This window comes from Natator depressus, chromosome 10, assembly GCF_965152275.1.
Source record: "Natator depressus isolate rNatDep1 chromosome 10, rNatDep2.hap1, whole genome shotgun sequence".
Lineage (NCBI taxonomy): Eukaryota > Metazoa > Chordata > Testudines > Cheloniidae > Natator > Natator depressus.
This window is the reverse complement of record NC_134243.1, coordinates 44558980-44581321: the sequence shown is the minus strand read 5'-3', so window position 1 is coordinate 44581321 and position 22342 is coordinate 44558980. Positions and strand designations below refer to the sequence as shown.

Sequence of the window (22342 nt, the reverse complement as noted above, 5' to 3'; positions counted from 1 at the left end):
ATTCACGCTCCGAAAGGCGACATAAGTTATGCCAATATAACCTTTAGTGTAAACATAGCCTTAGAGCAGCTACATAGAGTTTACAGCAGCACAGCTGCATTGGTGCAGGTGCACCGTTGTAAACTTCGTAGTATAGCCATGCCCTTAGTCTTTGCTTCAGTGACCCTCTAGCTATGTATTAAAGCATGAACTGTAAGGGAAGCTTTCTTAACCCAAGTAAGCTTCTGAACTCCCTACTCTCTCTTGTGCTCGCCCCATAAGAAATCAACATTTAGGGCACAAGTGCATGTGGAAAACTTTGTAAGTATCCTTCAGCCTGACATTGGATCTCACATGAGGCTTTATTAGAATATGAAAATGTCAACATCTTAAACATTTTATAGTGCACTTACGCTGTTTTGAGAATTAGCGCCCTCGTTCCTCCTTTGAAAATGTGAAATTTAAACCTCCCTGTTCTAGATCCTATCTATTTGTAGGTGTTTGTTTATAGAAAATGTGTACTCATGTGGTCCTGCCTTTCCAGCCATCTGCTATTGGCAGTTTTCCAAACCTCTCTTATTGGTGGGAGGTTGCTCAGCACACTCCCAACTTTTCACAAGAAGCCCCTCCTCCGTTTCAAATAACACTACAGTTTTTCTGATAAAACAGAGCTCAGGTATCTTTGATTTACACATCCAAGTGCTAAAAACATGAAATTTGTCAGTGACGTTCTATCACGAGTGTTCTCGAATTGTCATTTGGGGTCTTGACAGCTGAACCACTAGACATTTGCTAATATAACTTTGTGCTGTTCTTTCTCTTTTGCAGTAGTATTTTACCTTTGAGTAACAGTCCCCAGCTACCATGCTCCAGGCACATTGTTCCAGGGCCTCTGTGGTGCTCCTGATGCCCCTCACCCACTGTCGAAGATCCCCGGTGGGCGAGGGTGTGGCAGGGATCCTTCTCTGATATATAAGGTGAGCCTGATTCAATATGTAGAGAACGAATTGCCTGGTTTTTTGTAACTGAGAGCTCTGGGTTCTCCTGTACACTTAAAGAAATGCTACTGTTTTGTTATAAGCAATGCTCAGACTGGGGGGCTGGGGCTGCCTTACTACTTCTAGGGGCCACCCTACTTCCAATTTAATCAAAGGTGCGGGGTGGGGAGAGTACTGTTTTGGCCCTTCACCCTGTGCAGCCAGGAGCAGGGCGTGGTGCTGCAGAGAGATCAGCAGGTGCCCCTGCCTCATGGCAGCGGGAGCTGGGGCACCACAAGGGGATGGTCTGCAAAGAGTTTGGGAGGCTTTCCTGAGTGATCAGGGCCCCGGTGCCACCACTCTGTTTGCGGGAGATCCCCCGCACACAAAGCAGGTCCTGCTGCCCAGGCTCAGTGCTTCACTGGAGTCTCTTGGGCTCCGACGCTCTCCTCTAGAGAAGCCCCTTCGTCCTGGCAGGAAGCGAGAGGTGCGGCCCAGCACCCTGGCCAGCTGCTTGGCAGAAATCAGAGTAAGCCTGCCGAGTCCTGTCCCAACCACTCCTCCGGCCATGGGCTGTGAAGAGATGGGAAAGGGGGATGGGTGCAATTGCACAAACCAGGAACCCTACAAGAGGGAAAGAGCAGAAAATGGGAGCTGCTACCACAGCAGATGAGGGGAGCAAAGGTCAAATCCTGTCCCTTTTAGGAGCTACACATTGGGAGAAGTATGGGTGGAGTGGGGAATCGAAGTGGGATGGAGAACCCATAGACAGAGCTTGGGGAGCTAGGAGCAGTTGGGTGGGTGCAGAGTCTTGGGAAGTCAAGGGCAGTAGGTGAGGTCAAAAGTCAGATGGGATGTAAGTGGTAGTGGCAGGTAGAAGGGATTTTGGTTGGCGCAGAAGAGGGAGTTATGACTGGGAAGAGGCGGGGCAGAAGGTTGGCAGTAACAGGTAGGGGTGATGGTGGAGTTAGGGGTAGGGCAGTTTGGGGTAGAGGAAGGGCAGTTGAGGTTAGGAGAAGAGGCAGGGCAGAAAGCAGGGGATGGTGAGGGCAGAGGGGGAAAGGCAGTCTTGTGCAGCTGAGTTTGGCTTGGCAGTGCAGAGGATGCCAGCACAGGAGCAGGCCAAGGAATACCCTGGCATCTCACTTGCTGTGGCATCCAGCACCATCCCTATTCATTAATGACTACCCTACTTCTTTCCATTATAATTCAAGCACTGGTTATAAGGTAACTAAACTAGATAAATAAGGTAAGACCCTTAAACTTAAGTGACACTGCCAGGTTAGTCAGGTAGAAACACTGGCCTGAATGCAGTTTTGTTTAAAGAAAAAAATACCACCTACTAATTGAGAAATAAGTGAGTTCTCCCTGCTGGTCTGCTTTGAGTAATTAACTCACCAATACTATTCCCAGAGCTCTGTGTTCCTTGGGGTATCCATGAGGCTGGTGTGTAAACACATGAAGTAACTTTCTAAACATCTTCTGAACAATAGGAAGTAGGGACCAAAAAGATAAAATGCTAAACCGGAGTGGCTGACAGTCTTACAGGTTAGACAGGAATGCTGTGTCCTAGAGATTACTGATGATAGCAGTATGGAAGGGTGCGGGCTGCTTCCCCACTTTCAACCCCTACCGTAGGTATTGTTTGAAATGTATATAGGAGGAGAACGCATAGTAAAATGCCTTCAGCTGGAGCTTTTGTTTTAAAGCAACTTCGGAACCATTAGTGATTCTCTCCAAGAACTCATGGAGGACGGTCTAGGTCCCAGAATACTAGAGAAGGATGCACATAGTTCCTTTTTTAAAAATGGGAACAAGGAAGACCTGGGGAATTATAAATCAGTCAGCCTAACTTCAGTACCTGGAAAAAGTTATTAATCAATTTGTAACATTTAGAGGATAATAGGGTTATAAGGAATAGCCAACATGGATTTGTCAAGAGTAAATCATGCCAAACCAACCTAATTTCCTTCTTTGACAGGGTTACTGGCCTAGTGGATGGGGGGAAGCAGTAGATGTGATATATCTTGATTTTAGTTAGGCTTTTGACCCAGTCCCACATGACATTCTCATAAGCAAACTAAGGAATTGTGGTCTAGATTTAATTACTATAAGGTAGGTGCACTACTGCTTGGAAAGACCATACTCACAGTAGTTATCAATTGTTTGCTACCAAATTGGGGGATAATATCTAGTGGGGTCCCTCAGGGGGCAGTCGTGGGTCTGGTACTAGTCAGCGGTTTCATTATTGCCTTAGATAATGAAGTGGAGAGTGTGCTTAGAAAGTCTGCAGATGACAGTGAGCTGGGAGGAGTTACAGGCACTTTGGAGGACAGGATTAGAATTCAAAAAGACCCTGATGAATTGGTCTGAAATCAGCAAGATGGAAATTCAGTAAAAACAAGTGCAAAGTACAGTACTTGGAAACAAAGAATCAAATGCGCAACTACAAATTGGGGAATAACTCACTAGGTTGTAGTACTGCTGAAAAGGACGTGGGCATTATAGTGGGCCACAAATTGAATGGGTCAGCAATGTGATACAGTTGTGAAAAAGGCTAATATCATTCTGGCATGTATTAACAAGTGTTCAATGCAAGACATAGGAGGCAGCTGTCCCACTGTACTCAGCACTGGTGAGGCCTCAAATGAAGTACTGTGTCCAGTGGAAAGATGTGGACTAATTGGAGATAGGTCAGGTTTTCTAAACTTTTTATCATTTTTGTTGCTCTCTTCTGGACTATCAAGAAAGGCTGAAAAAACTGGGCATGTTTAGTCTTGAGAAAAGCGTACCGAGGTGGGACCCAATAAGCCTTTAAATATGTTAAGGACTGTTATAAAGAGGAGTGTAAACAATTATTCTCCATGTCCACTGAAAGTAGGACAGGAAGTAATGGGCTTAATCTGCAGCAAGCAAGATTTTTTAGGTTAGATACTAGGGAAAATTTTTGAATAATAAGTATAGTTAAATTCTGGATTAGGCTCCCAAAGGGGATTGTGGAATCCCCTTCACTGGAAGTTTCTAAACAGGATAGACAAAAACCAGTCAAGGATGGTCTAGGTTTACAATACATGGTCCTGCCTCAGTATGGGGACTGAACTTTATGACCTCTCAAGGTCCCGTCCAGCCATAAAGCCGTCTGTATCTTTCTTTGTTTTTTGCCCTCAGTTCTGTTTTTTTCCCTTCAGCTTCCAGCCATTGAGAATTGTCTGTCTCTCTTCCTACCAAGTCCATCAGTAGCACACTCCTTAATAGTTTTATGGGGTTATCTTTGATTGACAAATGTTTCTCCTTCATGGGATAACCTGCCACTCCCATCAGCCCAAGGAGTAAGGATCTGTTAGTGATTGGAACCCTGATGGCATGCTGTGCCTACCAATTCAGAAATGTTTGATTTGTCCTTTGTGCTAGACAGATATTTAACTGTGCACTCTTTAGGCAACATCTGCTTTGACTGGGGGGGGAAATAGGCCCTGTAGTGTCACAGTCACAAAAATATCCTGCTGGAATCTTTGAGAGTATAAGACACTTCAGTCATTTTATCTGACCTATTTTGGGGATGACTTTTCTTTTAATTTGAGCACAGTGAACTTTTTAGTTTTCTTTTTTGTTCTGGCAGGAGGAGCTTTTTGTGGTTAAACATTGTGCTGTGCTATAAATGTCAGCTTTGGTACGCTATATAGCCCTTTGGTACTTGCAGAGAAAGCAACGTAATCCTTGCTAGGATTATTAATCCAGTGGTATGAGTGATTCCTATGGGCCATGTCTATTGCAGCTACCTTTAAATAGTTAACATAAGAGTAACAGTTGATATCAGTTTGGAGAGAGGAAGAGAAAAATGGTAGGGCATCAGTAGTGGACTTTGGAGGAATTCTTGAGTCACCTAGAAAACAATGGGTAGGAGGAGATCGGGGGCTCTGAAGAGCGTTCACTTCGCCAACCTCATTGTCATTCATTCACTAATCTGACTCAAGTTTTTTTGTGTATTCCACTGACACAATCACTTGCAACGAAGTCCCCTCTGGAGAAGACACTTTTGAAAAATATAATGGCTTTGGGGGGCCTCTCATTTAGAATTGCTCTCGCCTACCACTGACACTGAAAAGATTTCCAGCAGGGGTGTTGGCATTAATTGCTGTCTAAGAATACAGTATCCCAAATAACATAAAAACGGGCATACTGGGTCAGACCAAAGGGCCATCTAGCCCAGGATCCTGTCTTCCAACAGTGGCCAATGCCAGGTGCCCAGAGGGAATGAACAGAACAGATAATCATCAAGTGATCCATCATCCCCTGTTGCCCAATCCCAGCTTCTAGCGAACAGAGGCTAGGGACACCATTCCTGCCCATCCTGGCTAATAGCCATCAATGGACCTATCCTCCATGAACTTACCTAGTTCTTTTTTGAACTGTGTTATGGTCTTGGCCTTCACAACATCCTCTGGCAAAGAGTTCCACAGGTTGACTGCATTGTGTGGAAAAAATACTTCCTTTTGTTTGTTTTAAACTTGCTCCCTATTAATTTCATTTGGTGACCCCTAGTTCTTGTACCTGTATTAAGTTTAATTCCTTGGGTGCTGTTGGCAAAAATCCATTTAATCTTTGCCCCTATGGGTTGTCACAGGGCCTCCATTGAAAGCAAGTAATTCCTTATTAACATAATTTATTCCAGTATGGCACTTGGGTTGGTGCAAAGCAGCTGTAAATGAAATGTTAACTTCTGACCCTGGGCATCTGTTCCTTAGAATCTGCCTCCTCCTCCCCCCCCCCCCCCCCCCCAATTTGAGACTAGAATATTAAACACATGGTATTTGTTTCCAGCAGTATTATAAATTGAACGGGTTGGGCTGCCTTTCTTTATTGCCATTTTTTATGTTAAGAAACTTAAAAGATTCAGCTCTTTAATCAAGAGAGCTTTACTGCACAACATAGTCAGCAGTCAGAGCTGGTATTGTATTGCAGACAGGGACTTGTGCTGAAGTACGTGCTCTGGGTGGGTAAACTTGGCAGGAGGATGCAGGTGCTGTACATGCCAAGAGGAAACTGCACACATGGGGTTCTCAAGTCATTTGGCTCTGGTGGATCATAACATCCTTTTTCCCCAATAAACTGTCAGTACACATAGTCCTTCCTGCTGTTCCTCTTGGATTAATTAAGAAATATAACCAGATTAGATGTCTCGTGCACAGTAAATTTTCACTAAAATGGAAATTTGTCCTTGAGCGTCTAATCTGAGAGATTTAGTTCAAGGCTGTAATAACATGAGGTAAAGGTTTTGTCTTAAAAACGTCACTATCTTGACACATTCTCCTCTAACGCTCATTTGCATGTATCCTGCTGAGTTGACCTGAAACCAAACTTTAGGTCATAAATAGAACTTCTTTGAGCAGATTTCAGAAGTCTCCTGATCTGCTTCCCGTTCCTGGAAACCGACTTTTCTTCCTGACTCTGTTTTTGAGCTGGGGAGATAGTGGTTTAATTGTATTTCAATATACATGGATAAAGAAACAGCCACCTGAGAGAGGGCTTGTATAAAACTTGTTTTCCCCAGTTGTTTGGGAATTAGGCCCAAGGTTAATCCATGTAGTTATGCTGCTCTATTGTCATAACCTGGCCCAGTGTATTCCAATAGAGTGTGGGGATGGGGGTGGGGGTTGTTTGGCAGGAAAGAAACTTAAGTAGCTGTGATGAGGTTTGGCGGGAGGGAGAACCCTCACTCTGCTCGGAGTAGATATGCATGTAAGGACAGGACAGATACGGGCAGCTTTTTCCCCTATCCTGTAACACTCTGCCATCCTTTCTGTGTAGATGCATATATAGACCTCCCTTTTCAATCTGTCAGTCCCAGCCTGCTGCTTTCTCCCTTCCTGGTCCTAGTTTTTTGCCTTCTGAAACCTTCTGTGTCCTTCTTTTTTTTAATCTCACCCTCAAGCATAACAGTGGAAACAGCAGATCTTCCTGAAACTAAGGCCCATTCTGCGCTACAGAAACAAGAGCACCATGAAAGTATTGTGTAAACCTCCTATTGAGGAATCTGATTGGCTAGTGTGCATAGAGCCAAACAGTTTTAATGATCTCTTTTTAAAAATACACTTTTGTAGCTCAGGATTGTCCTTGGGCTAAGGCATGACTTTTAAAACTGACTCTGTCCCAGCTGTTATAACCTGGCTTGGCCACAACAGCTGTTACCCCCAGTAGTTTTGTTAAGGTTGATGGTTTGAAGCTATAGTAAATACAGTGAGTGTGCGGAACCATGCAAGCTCCCTTCACACCTAATGAATAAACCTGTTCCCCACAGGAAAAGTGAACCCATTTTTCAGCACTGCTATTCTGTGTTTTGTGCATTCAGAACAGATGGCAACTTCTTTTGCTCAAGTTAGCAAACCCAAAACAGTCTGATTAGATGTGAGAGGCTACCTAATCCAGCATTGGACACTATAAACAAGTACAATCCTCTGAGTTTTAATAGAATCAAACACCGGTGATCTGATCTTAATACCACCTTAGAACAGAAGCTGACTAGTCAGGATGTAAACTTGAGGCTGACACTCCTCAAATCCATCTGTAAACAAAGGCTCAGTGCAGTTGAGTTATAGCTGTAGCATCCACCTTACTGTAACACTTAGGCCTGGGCCATTCTTTGGTTGAAACTGTGCTAGCAAGACATCTGAACAGTGGCTAGCACAGTCATGCTGAGGAATGCAGACAGCTTTTTTTCTGGCAACTGTTAAAACTTGGCTACCTGGGAGATTAGTCTGTACCGTAGTTTGGCTTCTGTAGTTATGTGGAGGTGGAAAAATCCCAGTCCTCATTGGTTCTAAACTATACTAGCACTTAAAATTGGTTGTCAACAGCATAGTTGCCACTGTAATGTGGGCTTATTGGCTAGAATAGATGCGTGCTACTCACCATACATTTTTTTTATAATGGCTGTTTTCACAAGATGGTGTTCGTCTGTGGTAATGTTCCTGTTTCATTGCCGCGTGCGCTGTATTAGGTCTGGCTAATAGAATAAAATGAATCAGCAGCAGGTGGGAGTTCTAGTACTGATTTGGTGAAGTAATCTGACATTTTTAAAATAAGCTTCCAGCATAAATTATGATATTGGCAGTGGGCTTTTTCACTTCAAGTTACATCCTCTTCAGAGAACTATGCACTTTGTTGGTTGTCTGAATGGTCTCGAAGTTTGCTTGTCTAACTCTACACTATCATCCATTGATACCATCAGGGAGCGAGGGGGCATAAGTCTGTCTGGGAGTCTTTTTTTTTCTTTTTTTTTTCCCTTCCCCTTCCCCTCCTCCTTCTGTGATTCAGTAGCAGATTTGTCCCTAGAGTCTGCCCCCTAAATTAGAAGTTGGCTGCAGATTCTAAATGCTTTTCCAGATGAGATTTTAGCCATTGGGGGTTGCACAGATAATACCTATCAGTCACATTTGCAATGTTTTTGTCTTCCTGAGCCTGTAACTGGACAAACTGAAGCAATAATCCTGAGAGCTGTGAGTGGCACTATTTGTCTCCAAGGATTGTTGACTCAGAAACCTAATGATGACTTCAGTGCCATCCTTAACTATTTTAAAGCTGATTATTTAGCAGAAAAATGTGGCTACAGTGGTTATCTATGACAGTTGGGGTGAAGAAGTGATTAGGGTTGGGGACCATGGAGCAGCTGGTTGCCATTGAGAGTTGCTGGGTGAGAACTGAGTTGAATTCCCATTTAAAAAACAAACTGACTATCCGATCTTCTCCTGTGCGCAAGGGAGATGAGAAAGATACCTTCCCCAGTTCCACAATATTCCTCTGTCTCCTGGGTGCTTAAAATAGCTTCGCTAGCTGAGAATGCTTTTTACCTTCTACTCTTGGCCAGGACCATTCCTTGTGGTTGTGGGACCCCTCCAGGGTAATCCATGCCTTGTCACTGCCAGACTGGATCACTATCATGTGCTCCAGATGGTGCTGTGCACTAACATTACCAGGAATCCACCAGCTGCTTGCTTTCTTGATGGTGCTTGAAAACCGCATGTGACACCTGTATTCCATAATCAACACAGCTTCCCGTTAATGTTTGGGTACCATACAGTGTTGGTTTTAACCTGTATAACCCTAAATGGCTTAAGTCCCTCAGAGACCATCTCTTATGTGAGGAGAATCAGTTGAGAGCAGCTGAGACACTTGAGTGGAGTCAGCTGGCTTAGTTGGAAGGGTTCTTGAGACAGTTTGGAGAGGAGGGTCTTTCAGAACCCAAATTTGCTGACCATTCGATCATGTTGCAAAACTAGCGCTTTCTCTGAGTCTTTTGCTAGGAAAGTATTAGGTGGGGTGACAGGTTGGGAGGATTTCCTATTTTGCAGACTGCTTCCAATTTTTTTTATTAAATGTTGTTCATGTGTACATGCTTCAGGTGGGAACACTTTCAAAATAAATTTCATTAAATAAAAACCCAAACTGATGCCCATCTCTTCCCAGTGGCCAAAGCCTCAACTGCCCCTCTGCTCACTTGTCAAAACTCCAGCTTCCCCACTGATTTCTAGCATACCTGCATTGTCCACACGAAGCAACTGTTTGAAGCTGAGAATGCAAGGCAGAGTAAAACCGAAGACTCAAAGCGAGTTTTTGAAGTTAGTATCAAAATAACCTGAGGACTAGTGGAAGTGATTAATATAATCATTACATATGTAACTCAGTAAAAAATCCACTTTTGACCCACTACCACCAGGAGTTTCAGTGTGCTGTAGAAAGCAGCACTGCTGTATTGTAGAACCTCACTGATGAACGTAAGTCCAACGTGCTGTAGAGTGAACAGAACCCTGCCATTGAAACATTCCTCTTAATAAAAGCCTCTCTTCCTTGTAAGTGGTGGTATCACACATGTTCTTCCCAGGCATGCTACCTTCTGGCTGAGGAGTGCTGGATGCTGTTTCCTTCTAGCCAGTCAATTCTCCTGGATCAGCTAGCAGGAGTCTTTTAGCAATGCAGTGTTCCCAGGCCTTGCCATAGCCTCACTTTCAAAACTGATGCTGTCTTTCTACTTGTTGGCATCTCTGACTTCATTAGTCTTGGATGACTTAAGCTGTTCTTGGTGTTTCCCCAGAGATTTTTCTTAGGCAAAATCCAAAGAAAGCAATACTGTCATCTCTTTCATGCTACGGTAACTATAACTGTAATAGAGAGGAACCGTGAATGTCAATTTTCAGCCACAGGAAAGTCCTTAAGACAAATAGGCCATTAATAATTAAAATTCTGTTATTCATTTTGTTTACAACTGTAACTGGCAGCTGATATATTTGAAATGGCATCTTTTTGGACATACATTAGAAATGTAGAATGCATCCAAATAGTGTTTCTGACCTGACGTCTTTGTCAGTGAGACGTCACTAAACATGAGTTCTGATAGCCTGCCTTTCATTACCACTTCAGTTCAATTTGACCGCTAAAGACTTCTGTCTGCTGTTTAATACTCATTTGATGCCCCCCGCTTTGGCAGTAAGTTCTGGGAAATGCTCTTGAGTTCATTCACTCATGTTTTATGCAAGAACATGAATTCAGAGAACCCCAACAAAGATAGACCACCAGATGCATGTGCACTGGAATTGGCTAGTGGCTGCAATAGCTTCAGATTTAGGAGCTGTAAATCTGACTTTGGGCAAATGCTTTGGAATGCCATTGGGCACAGAACTGGTCAGACCTTAGTGGATACTCTGTACTACTAAGTGAGTATTGGAACCGAAGACAGCTGTGTTCTCTGGGACATAATTAATTATACAGATTGGTCAGTGTAACCTGTTGTGGAATGAAACGGCATTACTGCTGTTCACACGTGTAATTCTGAACACGTGGTATCAGCAAAACAAGTTATAATTGAACTGGAGGGAATTTGAATGAGGAAACTTGAGTTCTCTTTACGGTGATCATTATGGTATGACAACACACTGTCTACTCTAGGATCAGACAATGTTTTTAAAAAAAAAACACTCTAAAAATAGAGTGGATTTTTAGTTACATGTTCTTTACCTATTTATAGGCGTCAGTTGCCAAAGTGACTGTTTTGTGTTTGAGTTTTTAATTATTCTTTCCTAGTTAAAATGTCACGTTTTACTTCGCATTTCTTAGGTAGTAGAAAAAACCCTTTATTAAATGTTCATCTTTCTGAAGTTCATATTTTAGGCTAGATTGAAAATAGAATATTCTACAAAAGCATTGGATAGGTGTTTTTAGGCTTTAAAGTGTCTAGGAGAGCTTTAAACCTAGCTAAAGTATTGATCTCTCGTATGTTTCTGATTGGACTGGCCATGGTCTGGGCACATGCAATCATAGCTAATACAACTTTTCAGTGGAAGATTCGAATCTTCTAGTAAATTCTCTGTAGTTAGGACTAAGCACATATTTACCAAGGAATTTGGCAAATTCATTCACTTACTTACACTGTGCTAGATGAATGTAGATCCTTAGAACTCTTTGGCCTTAATTTCTCAATGTGACTAGTAATCCTGGGTGTCTGTTCTCACAGGTGGGTACTAGCATGTCAGGTCTTTATTTTTAGAGTTAAAGGGAGTGGTGAAGTCTTGGAGGGGGGGAATCCTTTCTGGAAAGAATTTGGAGCCAAACAGTTTTAGTATTTTGTTCTTTGTTCTGTAGCAATTTGTAAAATTCAAGCAAGACCCATTCAGTCAGTTCTAAAAAAGCATTTCTATTTTAGTTCATTATAAATGTTAATTTAAAATTGCACTAACACAAATTTTCAAATCAGGCTACGGCTTGTAAAACTGTTCTAAATCATAGGTATTTTTTCCTAAATGGAACCCCACAGGTGGCACCGACATTACCTAGTGTTGAAGGACATTGAAATAACTGAATTTATTTTAGTAGCTCAGACTGTGTTTCTCTTCCCTTTTTTCCCCACATCAAAACCTGAAGGACGAGAAGCTCACTGTTAACCAAGATGTCCCAGTGCATGAAGGGAAACCTCACATTGTCCACTTCCAGTACAAGATTACGGAAGTGAAGATCTCCTCCTGGGATGCAGTGCTTTCCAATCAGAGCCTTTTTGTGGAAATCCCTGATGGCTTATTAGCTGACGGGAGCAAAGAAGGGTAAGATCCTAAAGCTGTGTGAGTGCCATATGCAGGGTTAACTGCCTATGGAAGAAGGTATGGCTTGTAGCCAATGTGGCACGGGGGATTGCTTTGACAGGATAAAGGGGGAAGGGATTTATTCTATACCTCCATTCTTAAATTGTAAATATAAATATTCCATTATTCCCTTCTACACCAAAGCTTCCTTATTTTTGTAGTTCTGTGTGTATTTTTTCTTCCCCCCTAGGGTCAAGAGAGATTTGCCCTTCTCCTTTTTAGCATAAGAATTCAAATAGTATAAAGGGTCAACATGATTATTTGGTACATAGTATTTCCCATTCTAGGTCAGACAGTAGTGATCTTGCTCTGGTAATCTGCCTCTAGCAAGGGCTGGTGACTAGATGCTTATGGAGAAGGGGTTATCTCCCCAAATTTTTGTCTCTTGACCAGTTAGACAAGCTTTTGGGGGTGAGCATTTTTATTTCCCTACAGATAATTACATTGTTCCAAAGCATAGTTTTCCTTTGTCATCAGTTTGAGTTAGCCTGCTCTTAGTGGAGCTGTCTGTTCTCCTGTAGCCATCCCAGAACCCTTTAAAGTATCTCTGAACTCTGAGATCCCATAACTTCATGTTGAAGTGGACAAAACAGATTAATTATAAATGTTGTGTGTAAATTTCATTGGGCCCTTATCAGGCAACATGTCAGGATCTCCCTTTCACCTCTATATCCTTCCATAGTCATTTGCCTTTCCACTTCTTTTGTTTGATCCCAAATGTAGGTTTGTGTGCCTTTAAAAATTTGATCCAACTTCATATGGTACCTAAATATGTTGGTACACACTCTAACAGGATATTCAGTGTACACCTGCACTGTACTTCATACTGCACAAACAGGATCTGGAGAAATCCTTGTATTTTCTGTAGTTCATAAATATTCCAGCTCTCCCAACTCCCCCAGGCACTGATTCTTCTGTGAGGGTATTTGTCTGCCCAAGTCACCACAATTTTGTAACAGATTATTTTTAGTTAGGTAAAATAAGCCTGGGAAGTTATAATTAAAATCGATGATTATCATATTAACAAAATCCCTTCCAATCCCTAGGTGTTCTCCAATCTTGCTGGCTGCTGTTTAATTAGGTCTTGAAATTCCTATTAATAAATGTTCTTGTGGTACTGTACTCAAGTCTCAGGTCAGTGACTGATGGTAGAGCCCAGACTAAACTGATCAGTGGGGCTGTGGTACTTGGGATCAGTGCAATTTGTTTTACTAGTTGGTAGAAAATATTTCAGAAGTTTTCTGCCACCTCACCATGATGGCACTGATGGAAAATTGCATCATGAGTAGGAGACCTGTTCTGTGAAACAATATGCAAAAATTCTCACTGGCTCACCTAGGCAATTTTTCTTCTTTGCCTCCTTCCCTTCCTCCCCCTTCTTTTTTATAAGGGAAACGTCACAAATCATTTAAAGGTTAAGTGGGGCGCAGGTTGGGTCAATAGCAGCTTATGAACTGTTGCTTCTGAAATATGGAGCTCTTGGTTACCAACCATTTCTCTGCCAGCTCAGACTAAAGGTATGTCTGAACCATGTCAGCATGTCTGTGCTGGCAAACCCTCGTAGCATAGAGGCAGCCTACACCGGACAGAAGGCTTTTCCTGTTGGCGTAGAAACACCAGTTCCATGAATGAAGTTAGCTGTGTCCACCGAGGATGGGCAGGGCGGGATTGGCATAGCTGCATCAGTCGGGGGCTGGCTTTTTTTCACCCCTCTGACTGAGGTACCTTTGCTGATGCAACTTTTCAATGTAGATCAGGCCTACCTCCCAGACTTCAGCAGTTGTTATGGTGGGACAGATATCCGTGCCCAGTGCACTGGCATGAATGTGGGAGAGCTCACCCTGTCTAGTGCCAAGGAAATTCTTGAACACTTTCCTCGTGCAATGAAAGGGCTGGAAGCCTCACTCAGTGACTCAATTATTAACTTGTGTTACTGTGGTGACTAGTTCTGGCTCAGGACCCCATTAAGCTAGGGGCAATAAAACAACAAAAAGACAGGCCCTGCCTCGACGGGGCTTTGTTGCAAGATTTCTTCCTCCAGTGTTAACCAAAGTGCATAATTCCCACGTGTCAGTGTGGATGCATCTCTTGTGCCTCAGTACACCTTAGCAATTCCTCCTCATACGTCAGGCTGACCGCGCCCAGCCACTTCCTTGGGACTGATCGCTTGGTGTGACTAATGTGCCCTTTCCTCCTCCCTGACAGATTGCTAGCGCTGTTGGAATTTGCTGAAGAGAAAATGAAAGCAAACTACGTCTTTATTTGCTTCAGAAAAAGTAGAGAAGATAGAGGTGAGAACTTTCGCCTCTGTGTGGTTTTTTCCTCCCTCAGAATAGAGTGAAGCAGCTGTTGCTCTGCAGAGTACTGTCCTCTGCAGGGCTTCACCAGGCCACTTCCGCTGGTAGGAAGTTTCCTGTTGTGATCTCTGCACAACAAGCACTGTCATAATTAGCTTTCTTGCAAATTACTTGCCCAGTCAGAAATTATTTCGGTTGACTTACATGAATGCCTGATTATTGCTTGTAAAGAAGGGATATTGGACGTCTCTGTGGCTGGATGTCCAAAGTAACTTGCATCAGTAGGAATTGAGCTGTTGGACAGTAAGGCTGCCACGCAGAGAAGTGTCCTTTCCCTACTACTTCAGTAGCAATGCAGGATCTCTATCTTTAGTCAGGACTCATTTAATGTTTCCTCTCAGCAAGAAATGAAACTACAAGGTTCACATGATTTGTAGTGGGGTGGCTGTCCTACCCCACGGGGGAACTAAAACACTTTTAGTGATGGTTGCGCCTGGCTCTGTGCCCTGGTGTTGATCCCTTTCATAGTTTCTGAGCAGATGTTTGACCAGTTGATCTCCCAGCACTTCTGTTCTCTTCCAGACCTGTGGGTAATACTTATCCTGCCTGTAGGTGCTCATGACTTAAGAGGGATATGCTAGTATCTAAAGATAGATGTATCGGATAGGTGATTAGAACAAGGAAGCCTGAGGGAATTTACGGCAAAGCACAAGGTTATGAATAAGCCAGTATTAAATTTGACAAGATGTGAGTGAATATCTAGTAATCAAACAGCCTTGTGATGGTAGAAGTGATGCAACAAAATTCTTCTTACGAATCTAATGTTAATCCTCGGGTTCTCAAAAAAAGGATTATTCTATGTCTTCATGCATCACTGTTTATCTTCAGATCGGTAGGAGCTCCTCACTTGCACTAAACACAGGAAAATATTTTTAAAAATCGGTTAGCTGGACAGTGTCTTTCTGGAAGTGAGAAATTTTTGTTCTCATGAATAGAAAGCTGGCAGCACACTTGAGTTACCCACTGTGGCAGCCAGTAATAGCTGGTTTCTGGGAGATGTGTACAAAGGCAACTAAAATTACTTTACCTTGCAGTGAAATTTCTTACCTGCTCCTGAAACAATTGACTGTCAGTGTTCAAACCCTTTCTTCCTTGTGATCTGGAGCTCACATTCCAGTTGCTAAATACTTCAGTACACAGAACAAATCTGCCACAATGAGTCTTCCTCTTTTAAAAGTTATGTGGCACAGTTGAGTGAGAACACAGAGGTTTTAGAGTGTCTAATTTTTAGTGGTATGTTAGTGAAGGAGTACTTGGAGTCACCCCCGTGTAGATACCAGAGGTAACACTGCTGTGGTTCCTTAGTAACAAATGTATCTATTGTATCCAATTATCTGCCTTTGTTTGTCCATAACTTGTCAAAGTGTGGGTTTCTGGGCTAACCCCACTCTGCCTGAGTTGTATGAATGATGCCTTGGTGGTAAAATCTGTACAGTGTGGTAACACAGCAAGCTGCTTGACTTAAAGAATGTCCCAAACCATGGTAAATAATCCCTGTATTTGTGGCATTGCCAGTGAGTTCCAGTTGGCAGCCATCAGTGCTTCAAGTGACCTAAAAAAAGTGGGGTCTGTTATAACCCCCTCATCTGCCTGTCCCCCTGCCCAGCAATTAATTCCTCCCCTAAAATCAATCCTGTTCCCCCACTCTCCACATCAGTTCTGCCTCCTCCAGCCTCACTTTTGCTCCAGTTGCAGCTCCAGGGGGTCATCACTTTCTTTCCCAGGCCTGGGACAGCTGCAGCAGGGTCCTCTCTTCCCCTTCCCAGCTCCTTGCTTGCGCATGAGGGAGCGGAGCTGCACTGGGATGCTGGGCACTTCCCTCCTCCCTTCTAGCACTGGCTGCCATCATTAGTCAGTCCCTAACTGCTACTGAGTGAGTGTGACCTTCATCTGGGCCCAAAGGCTTTCACCATGGTCAAGCCCACCAAGTGTGTGTCAAGTGCCCACATCCCCGCAAGAATGCTGTTGGCTGGTTAAGCTTATTTGTATGTAATCCTTTGGCACTGACAGTTCATGCCATTGCTCCCCAGCTCAAATTTGCATCTGCCAGGGAAGATGTATTCAGACTCCCAATTAACAGTCTAGTCTACAAATAATATTGTACCTAGTGGTGTGGAGTGAGTCCACAATAGTGTCTTACAGGCAGCTGGAAGAAGCAAGTTAGACACAAGTTGGGTGGGGTAACAGAAGCTGATCCAATAAAATATATTACCTCACCACCTTGTCTCTTTGTTACCCTGGGAACAACATGGCGACAACAACACTGCACACCTGAATTTGTTAGCATTAAATGTGTGGCTTACAAGGTCCACAACGGATGTTGGGAGGCTTGTCCTTGTTACATATTAAGTATGTGAGATAAAATGAGCAGGGACTGACCCAATGCCCCTTCTGCAGAGGTTAAAAGGACTTCTTGTACGACACCCACTGCTTTCATAGGTGATGTAGGAAGGTCACACTTTGTTAGGGTGTATACTACACTTTACGGATTCTACCAATAGATGTAGGATGGTCTTGTGTCTAAGAGCACTGGACTTGGAGCTCTGGGGAATTTGTGACTGCCATAGACTCTGTGTAACCTTGAGCAAGTCACTTAATCTTCCTGGGCCTCACTTGCCCATCTGTAAATAATATTTCTCACAGCCTCCCTGGGAAATAGGGGCTAGTTCATTGTGAGGTGCTTAGGTGCTGCTGTGATTTTTACCAATCTTCCTATTTGGTGTCCACGTTTTCTGCAACTGTGTATTGCATTGGCATCTAGAGGCCCCAGTCAGGATCCTGGCCTTGTTGTGCTAGGCACTGTACACTCAGACAGTCCCTGCCTCAATGAGCTCTAGACAAGATACCCAAAGGAGTGGAGGAAGCAGGGGGAGGGAAATGGAGATACAGCATAAAGAACAGACAAGATACAGGTGAAGAAAAAGAGACATAGGGGTAGGACAAGGTAACCATGAATCTTTGAGTTTAAAAGGTCAGCCCACCTAAAAATTCCTTTTTTGATGTCCAGTGCAGCCCTGAAAATGTGGAGTTTGCCCATGTGCATATTGATTCCCCACCTGGACTTTGTGCTGGGGAATGCAGCTAACAAGGCATTTCATTCCTGAGGTTAACAGTATCTCTCTCTTCCCTCCCCTTGGGTAGCTCCACTTCTGAAGACATTCAGTTTCTTGGGCTTTGAGATTGTGAGGCCTGGCCACCCCTGCGTTCCATCGCGACCCGACGTGATGTTCATGGTGTACTCTCTGGATCAGAACTCTTCCTCTGATGAAGAATAGCCCCTGTGGAGTACGACAGCGTGACCTGAAGATGCTTTTGAGAGGAGAAGGGGTTAAATCTCTCCTTTCATGCGGAAAGGGAAAACAAGTTTCTGTTGGACTGAAACTGCATTTCTCATTGTTAGATTGGCCTGTATATCCTCTGAGTTGACTTTTCATTGAAATGTGTTACATAGAGAACTATATATCTATATCTATATATATATATATATACACACACACACACGTAATCTCCAAATAGTAAATGGAAGATGTTTATGAACTGGCATAGAAGCTCTTTAAATACAGCTGTGTGGTATACTTGTTAGCCTAGCAGTGCCTCATGCTTGGGCTGTGAATGGAAGCCTGGCATGCCAGGGGGAACACCGTGGCTAGAAGCAGTATCAATTTCTTGACTCTTTCAATCAGTGTTTTTTTCCTGATCACCGGATGTGTGGCACACATTTTAAAGACTTGTCTATTTTTATGTTCACTCAGACTCTTAAATGTAAGGCATGTTTTGGGTGTAGACACACAGAAGGGATGTGCTTGAGTTACCTCTTAATGACACTACATTTAAAACCTTATGTTTCTGCACTGGGGTAACCAATGCTATATACAGCTTACCCCAGCTTGCTCTTCCAGCTTTGGTTTAAGCAGTCTTACTCTGTTCAAGGTCAGCACTGCGCTGTGGCAGCATTCAACAAAGGAGCATTCAGGTTACCTTTACCCAGCTGGTGCTTTATTTTAGAAGAAGAGCCTTTGCCTAGGCCTCTGGCAGTGCTGCAGTGGTACTCCCCTTTAAATTGAATAAAAGGAGCATTGGAGCACTACCTCTGGTTCAGGTGAGCTCTTTGGCTGCTCGTGTGTTAGTTGTGTGGAACGGTTGGGAGTCCTTAGGAAAGGTGTGAGCTATCCTGGTCTGAATGTGGGTCACTGGCTTTAAAGTCTCTGAGACTGGTTAAGGAGGCTTTAGTTTAATTCATCACTTCCTTCATGATCTTCCTCATCCCAAAGCAGAGGTCCATGCCTCTGTTACGAGCTCCACAGAGAGGCCCTTGGAGACTTCAGACGCTGCTGAGACAGGCTCTGTATCAAACCCCAAAGGGAGCGGAATGCAGCACAGCGGGACCAGGATGGTGAAGGAGACTCCATCTGTACTGCCTTCCTCCTCAGATCAATTCCGCAGTTCTCCCTCCCTGTGACTGTCAGTGGGGATGGGACAGGATGGGAGGAGGGTGGAACTGCTGGCTGTCGTTTGTCTCTTTCTCCATCACTTTTAATGTTGGAGAAAAGGGTTAAGCTCTTCTGTTGATGCCATTTGGTTTTAATCTTTCTTTGACTGCTACATGAGAAATATATATTTATAATTCCTCCATTGGGGATGCATTGTGAGCTCTCTTGCTGACCTGGCTGCCTTATCCATTGCATTGTCCTTGTATGCTTTGTTCTGCTTTCATGTTTATGTGGAGGATGTTGTCTGAAAGCTGAAGCCATTCCATAGACTTTCATAGTCACTGTTTATTTTGGGGAGGGGTTGGGTCACATGTTGTTAGTGTGTGAATAAATGATTTTAAAGTTGGCGTCTGTCTCCCTCATTCCCCTCCCTCCAAGATGGAAGTGTTTGGTTGCTGGCTTGGATGTCCAAGCCTCCCATGGCAAGGTGTGGATTGGCTGAGTTTCGGTATTGACAAGGGATAGGGGATACTTCCACATATCTCTATAATGTAGCCAGGGCTGAGCTGAGTGTGAGACTTTTGAAAGGTATTTAAACCATCATCCTCTAATCTATATTTTACAGTAAAATGGTTCTATTTAGTCTGTTCTTATGAGACTGCCTTCCAGGGCAGCTTACAAAGCTGTGAAATAGTCCCATCAAGACAGTGGTATGAGCTGCAAAACTAAACTCACTGAAATATACTGAAGGGACTAACCCTGCACTGTCCCTGTTAAGACTGACTGGCTGATCTCCTGGATGAGCAGGCAGAGCAGTTTAATATGTAGTGGAATTCCCTGCTGTATGTATTGGCACACCAACAATGTATTTGTCTTGCAGATTTTCTTGAGTAATGAGATTGGAGAGAAATCTGCAACACCTAAAATTCTCCACTGTTAAAAGTATCTTACATTTATTCATATAGCGTGAGATGTGGCAGCTTTTTAAATGTTGTTTTCCTGCTACTTAGATGGTTTTCTCTAAATCTTGATAACATTGCTTGGTAACTTCCTATGCAAAGTTATATTGTGATGGATGGGTGTCACCCAACAAATAGATGTGACTAGTGTAGCATCCGAGTTTGGAGCAGTTAGCAGTGATGATGTTTGGCCATGTGTGATTGTTCTAATATCACCTTCAAAGAGCTGGCAGATAAACTGCACTTTAAGGCCTTGTCTCCTCTGAGTTTTGTTGACGAAAGTTAAGCTGACAATCAAAAAACGGTATAATTATGTTGCTTGTGCATGTTCACACAACCCTCCTTTTGTCAGCAGAGTGCGTTCACAGTTGGTGCTCTAGCATTGACAGTGAGAGCAGTGCACTGTGGGTAGCTATCCCACTGTGCTACTCACCCCCTTCTGAAGCTAGGAAGGTGGAGTGGATCACAGTCCATCATGGGTTTGGACTCTGTCCCATGATGCAGTTCTTTCCATCCCAGCATTCCATGGACTTCCCGACTGTTTTGCAACATTTTTCAACGTGCCCCTATTTACTGTGCACACTCCATCTCTGTCTGAAAGGATGGATCCCACATTGCTTCTACTGTTGTGGTCACTGTTATCAGCACATTGCAGTTGGTCATGCAGTCTATAATGAGCTCTGAATCTGAATAGAAATCAGAGTTGCCTGACCTGCTGTGTGCCATGGAAAGAAACAATGCTAGATTACTTTTAGCATTCACTGAGCAGTTGCATACAGTAGACCATCGCTTTTGGGCTTGGGAAACTAACAATGAGTGGTGGGATTGGATCATTATGCAGGTCTGGGATAATGAGCAGTGGCTGCAGAAGTTTGGGATATAGAAAGCCACCTTCCAGGAACTGTGCACAGCGCAAGGACACCAAAATGAGAGCTGCCTTCTCGGTGGAGAAGTGTGTGGCGATTGCTGTGTGGAAGCTGTCGACTCCAGACCGCTACTGGTCAGTTGCGAATCAGTTTGGAGTTGGGAAGTTGGCCATTGGGGCTGCATTAACGTAAGTGTGCAGAGCCATTGATCGCATCCTGCTATGAAGGACTGTGACTCTTGGCTAGGTGCATGAGATAGTGAATGGCTTTGCAGCAGTGGGATTCCCTAAGTGCGGAGGGGTGATAGATTGCATGTGTATTCCAATTTTGGCCCTGGACCATCTTGTGATGGAGTACATCAATAGAAGGGAGTACTTCTCTATGGTATTGCAAGTGCTTGTGGATCACTGTAGCCATTTCACTGATCTCAGTGTGGGATGATCCGGAAAGGTGCACGACGCACGCATCTTCAGGAGCACTGAGCTGTACAGAAAGCTCCAAGCAGGGACTTTCTTTCCAGACCAGAAGATTCCAGTGGGGGATGTTGAAATGCCCATAGTGATCCTGGGAGATCCAGCATATCCCTTAATCCCATGGCTCATGAAGCCTTACACAGGAAACCTGGATAGCAGCAAGGAGCGATTCAACAACAGGCTGAGCAGGTGCAGAATGACCAGAGAATGTGCCTTTGGCAGATTAAAAACAAACTGGTGCTGTCTTTATGGCAAGTTAGACCTAAACGAGGAAAATATTCCTATGGTCATAGCAGCCTGGTGCGTGCTCCATAATATTTGTGAGGCTAAAGGTGAAAAGTTTTCCCCAGGGTGCATCGCCTGGCTGCCGAATTTGAGCAGCCAGATGAGAGGGCTATTTGAGGGGGGCACAGTTTGGGGGAGGGGGGTCTATTCAAATCAGGGAGGCTTTGAGGCAGCATTTTGACAACGAGCATCAGTCATGTGTCTACCTGTACAGCACTCTGCCATGCTTCGTTAACTTCCATGCCTTGCATGGAAATTGTGGTGATTCCTGATCGGGATTTGAAGTCAGCAAATGATCCACTATGTATGTACCATGGAGCTGAGCAGCTGCATAGGTAAGTTGACTGGGAAGGAGGACTCAGAGTAGAATCCAGGGGAGGAGGGGTAGAGTTGTGGAGACCTCCCATTCTCACAGCAGCCTGGAGATGTGTGGGGCAGTGAGGAAGACGGCCGCCTTCCTTCCAGTAATTGGTAGGTGTTTGACCCTTACCATACCTCCTAGCCAGAGGCTGAGGTAAAACATGGAGCTGCTAAGCAGGGTCTTGAAGAACTCCTTTCACACAATGGTGGCAGAAGACTTGATTTGAGGGTTGCTCCTGGACAGTCCCACGGACCAAACCTCTTTTATCCGTCTTCTGCTTGCTCCTTTGGAAAAGGTGTCTGATAAAATGCCCACATCCTAGGGGAAATGGGTGTGTGTAATGGGCTCAACTAGAAAAGTCCAGTAGAAATTAGGGAATGTAGATGGGGAGAAATCAGTGTGTTCTATACCTCCTCTCATGTAGGGAGAGAGAAGAGAGTGAAGACAACGTTAAGCAAGATCTATTAGAGAAGAAAAAATAGAAAAACAGCAGGGAGGGAAAGCTGGAGTCTGTTCTCTCTTCCCCTCC

At 43.8% G+C, this 22342-nt stretch overlaps 1 protein-coding gene across 1 annotated transcript in view; it reads left to right on the top strand.

Annotated features, from left to right (window-relative positions):
- Positions 1-19276, top strand: part of OAZ2 (ornithine decarboxylase antizyme 2) — a 28795-nt gene extending 9519 nt beyond the window's left edge. The window contains 5 exon segments of the mRNA XM_074964889.1: positions 808-883; positions 885-956; positions 11868-12043; positions 14288-14373; positions 17581-19276. Of these exon segments, the coding sequence (XP_074820990.1) occupies positions 808-883; positions 885-956; positions 11868-12043; positions 14288-14373; positions 17581-17714 (544 nt within the window). The 3' untranslated portion in view covers positions 17715-19276.
- Positions 19277-22342: the final 3066 nt, after the last annotated feature.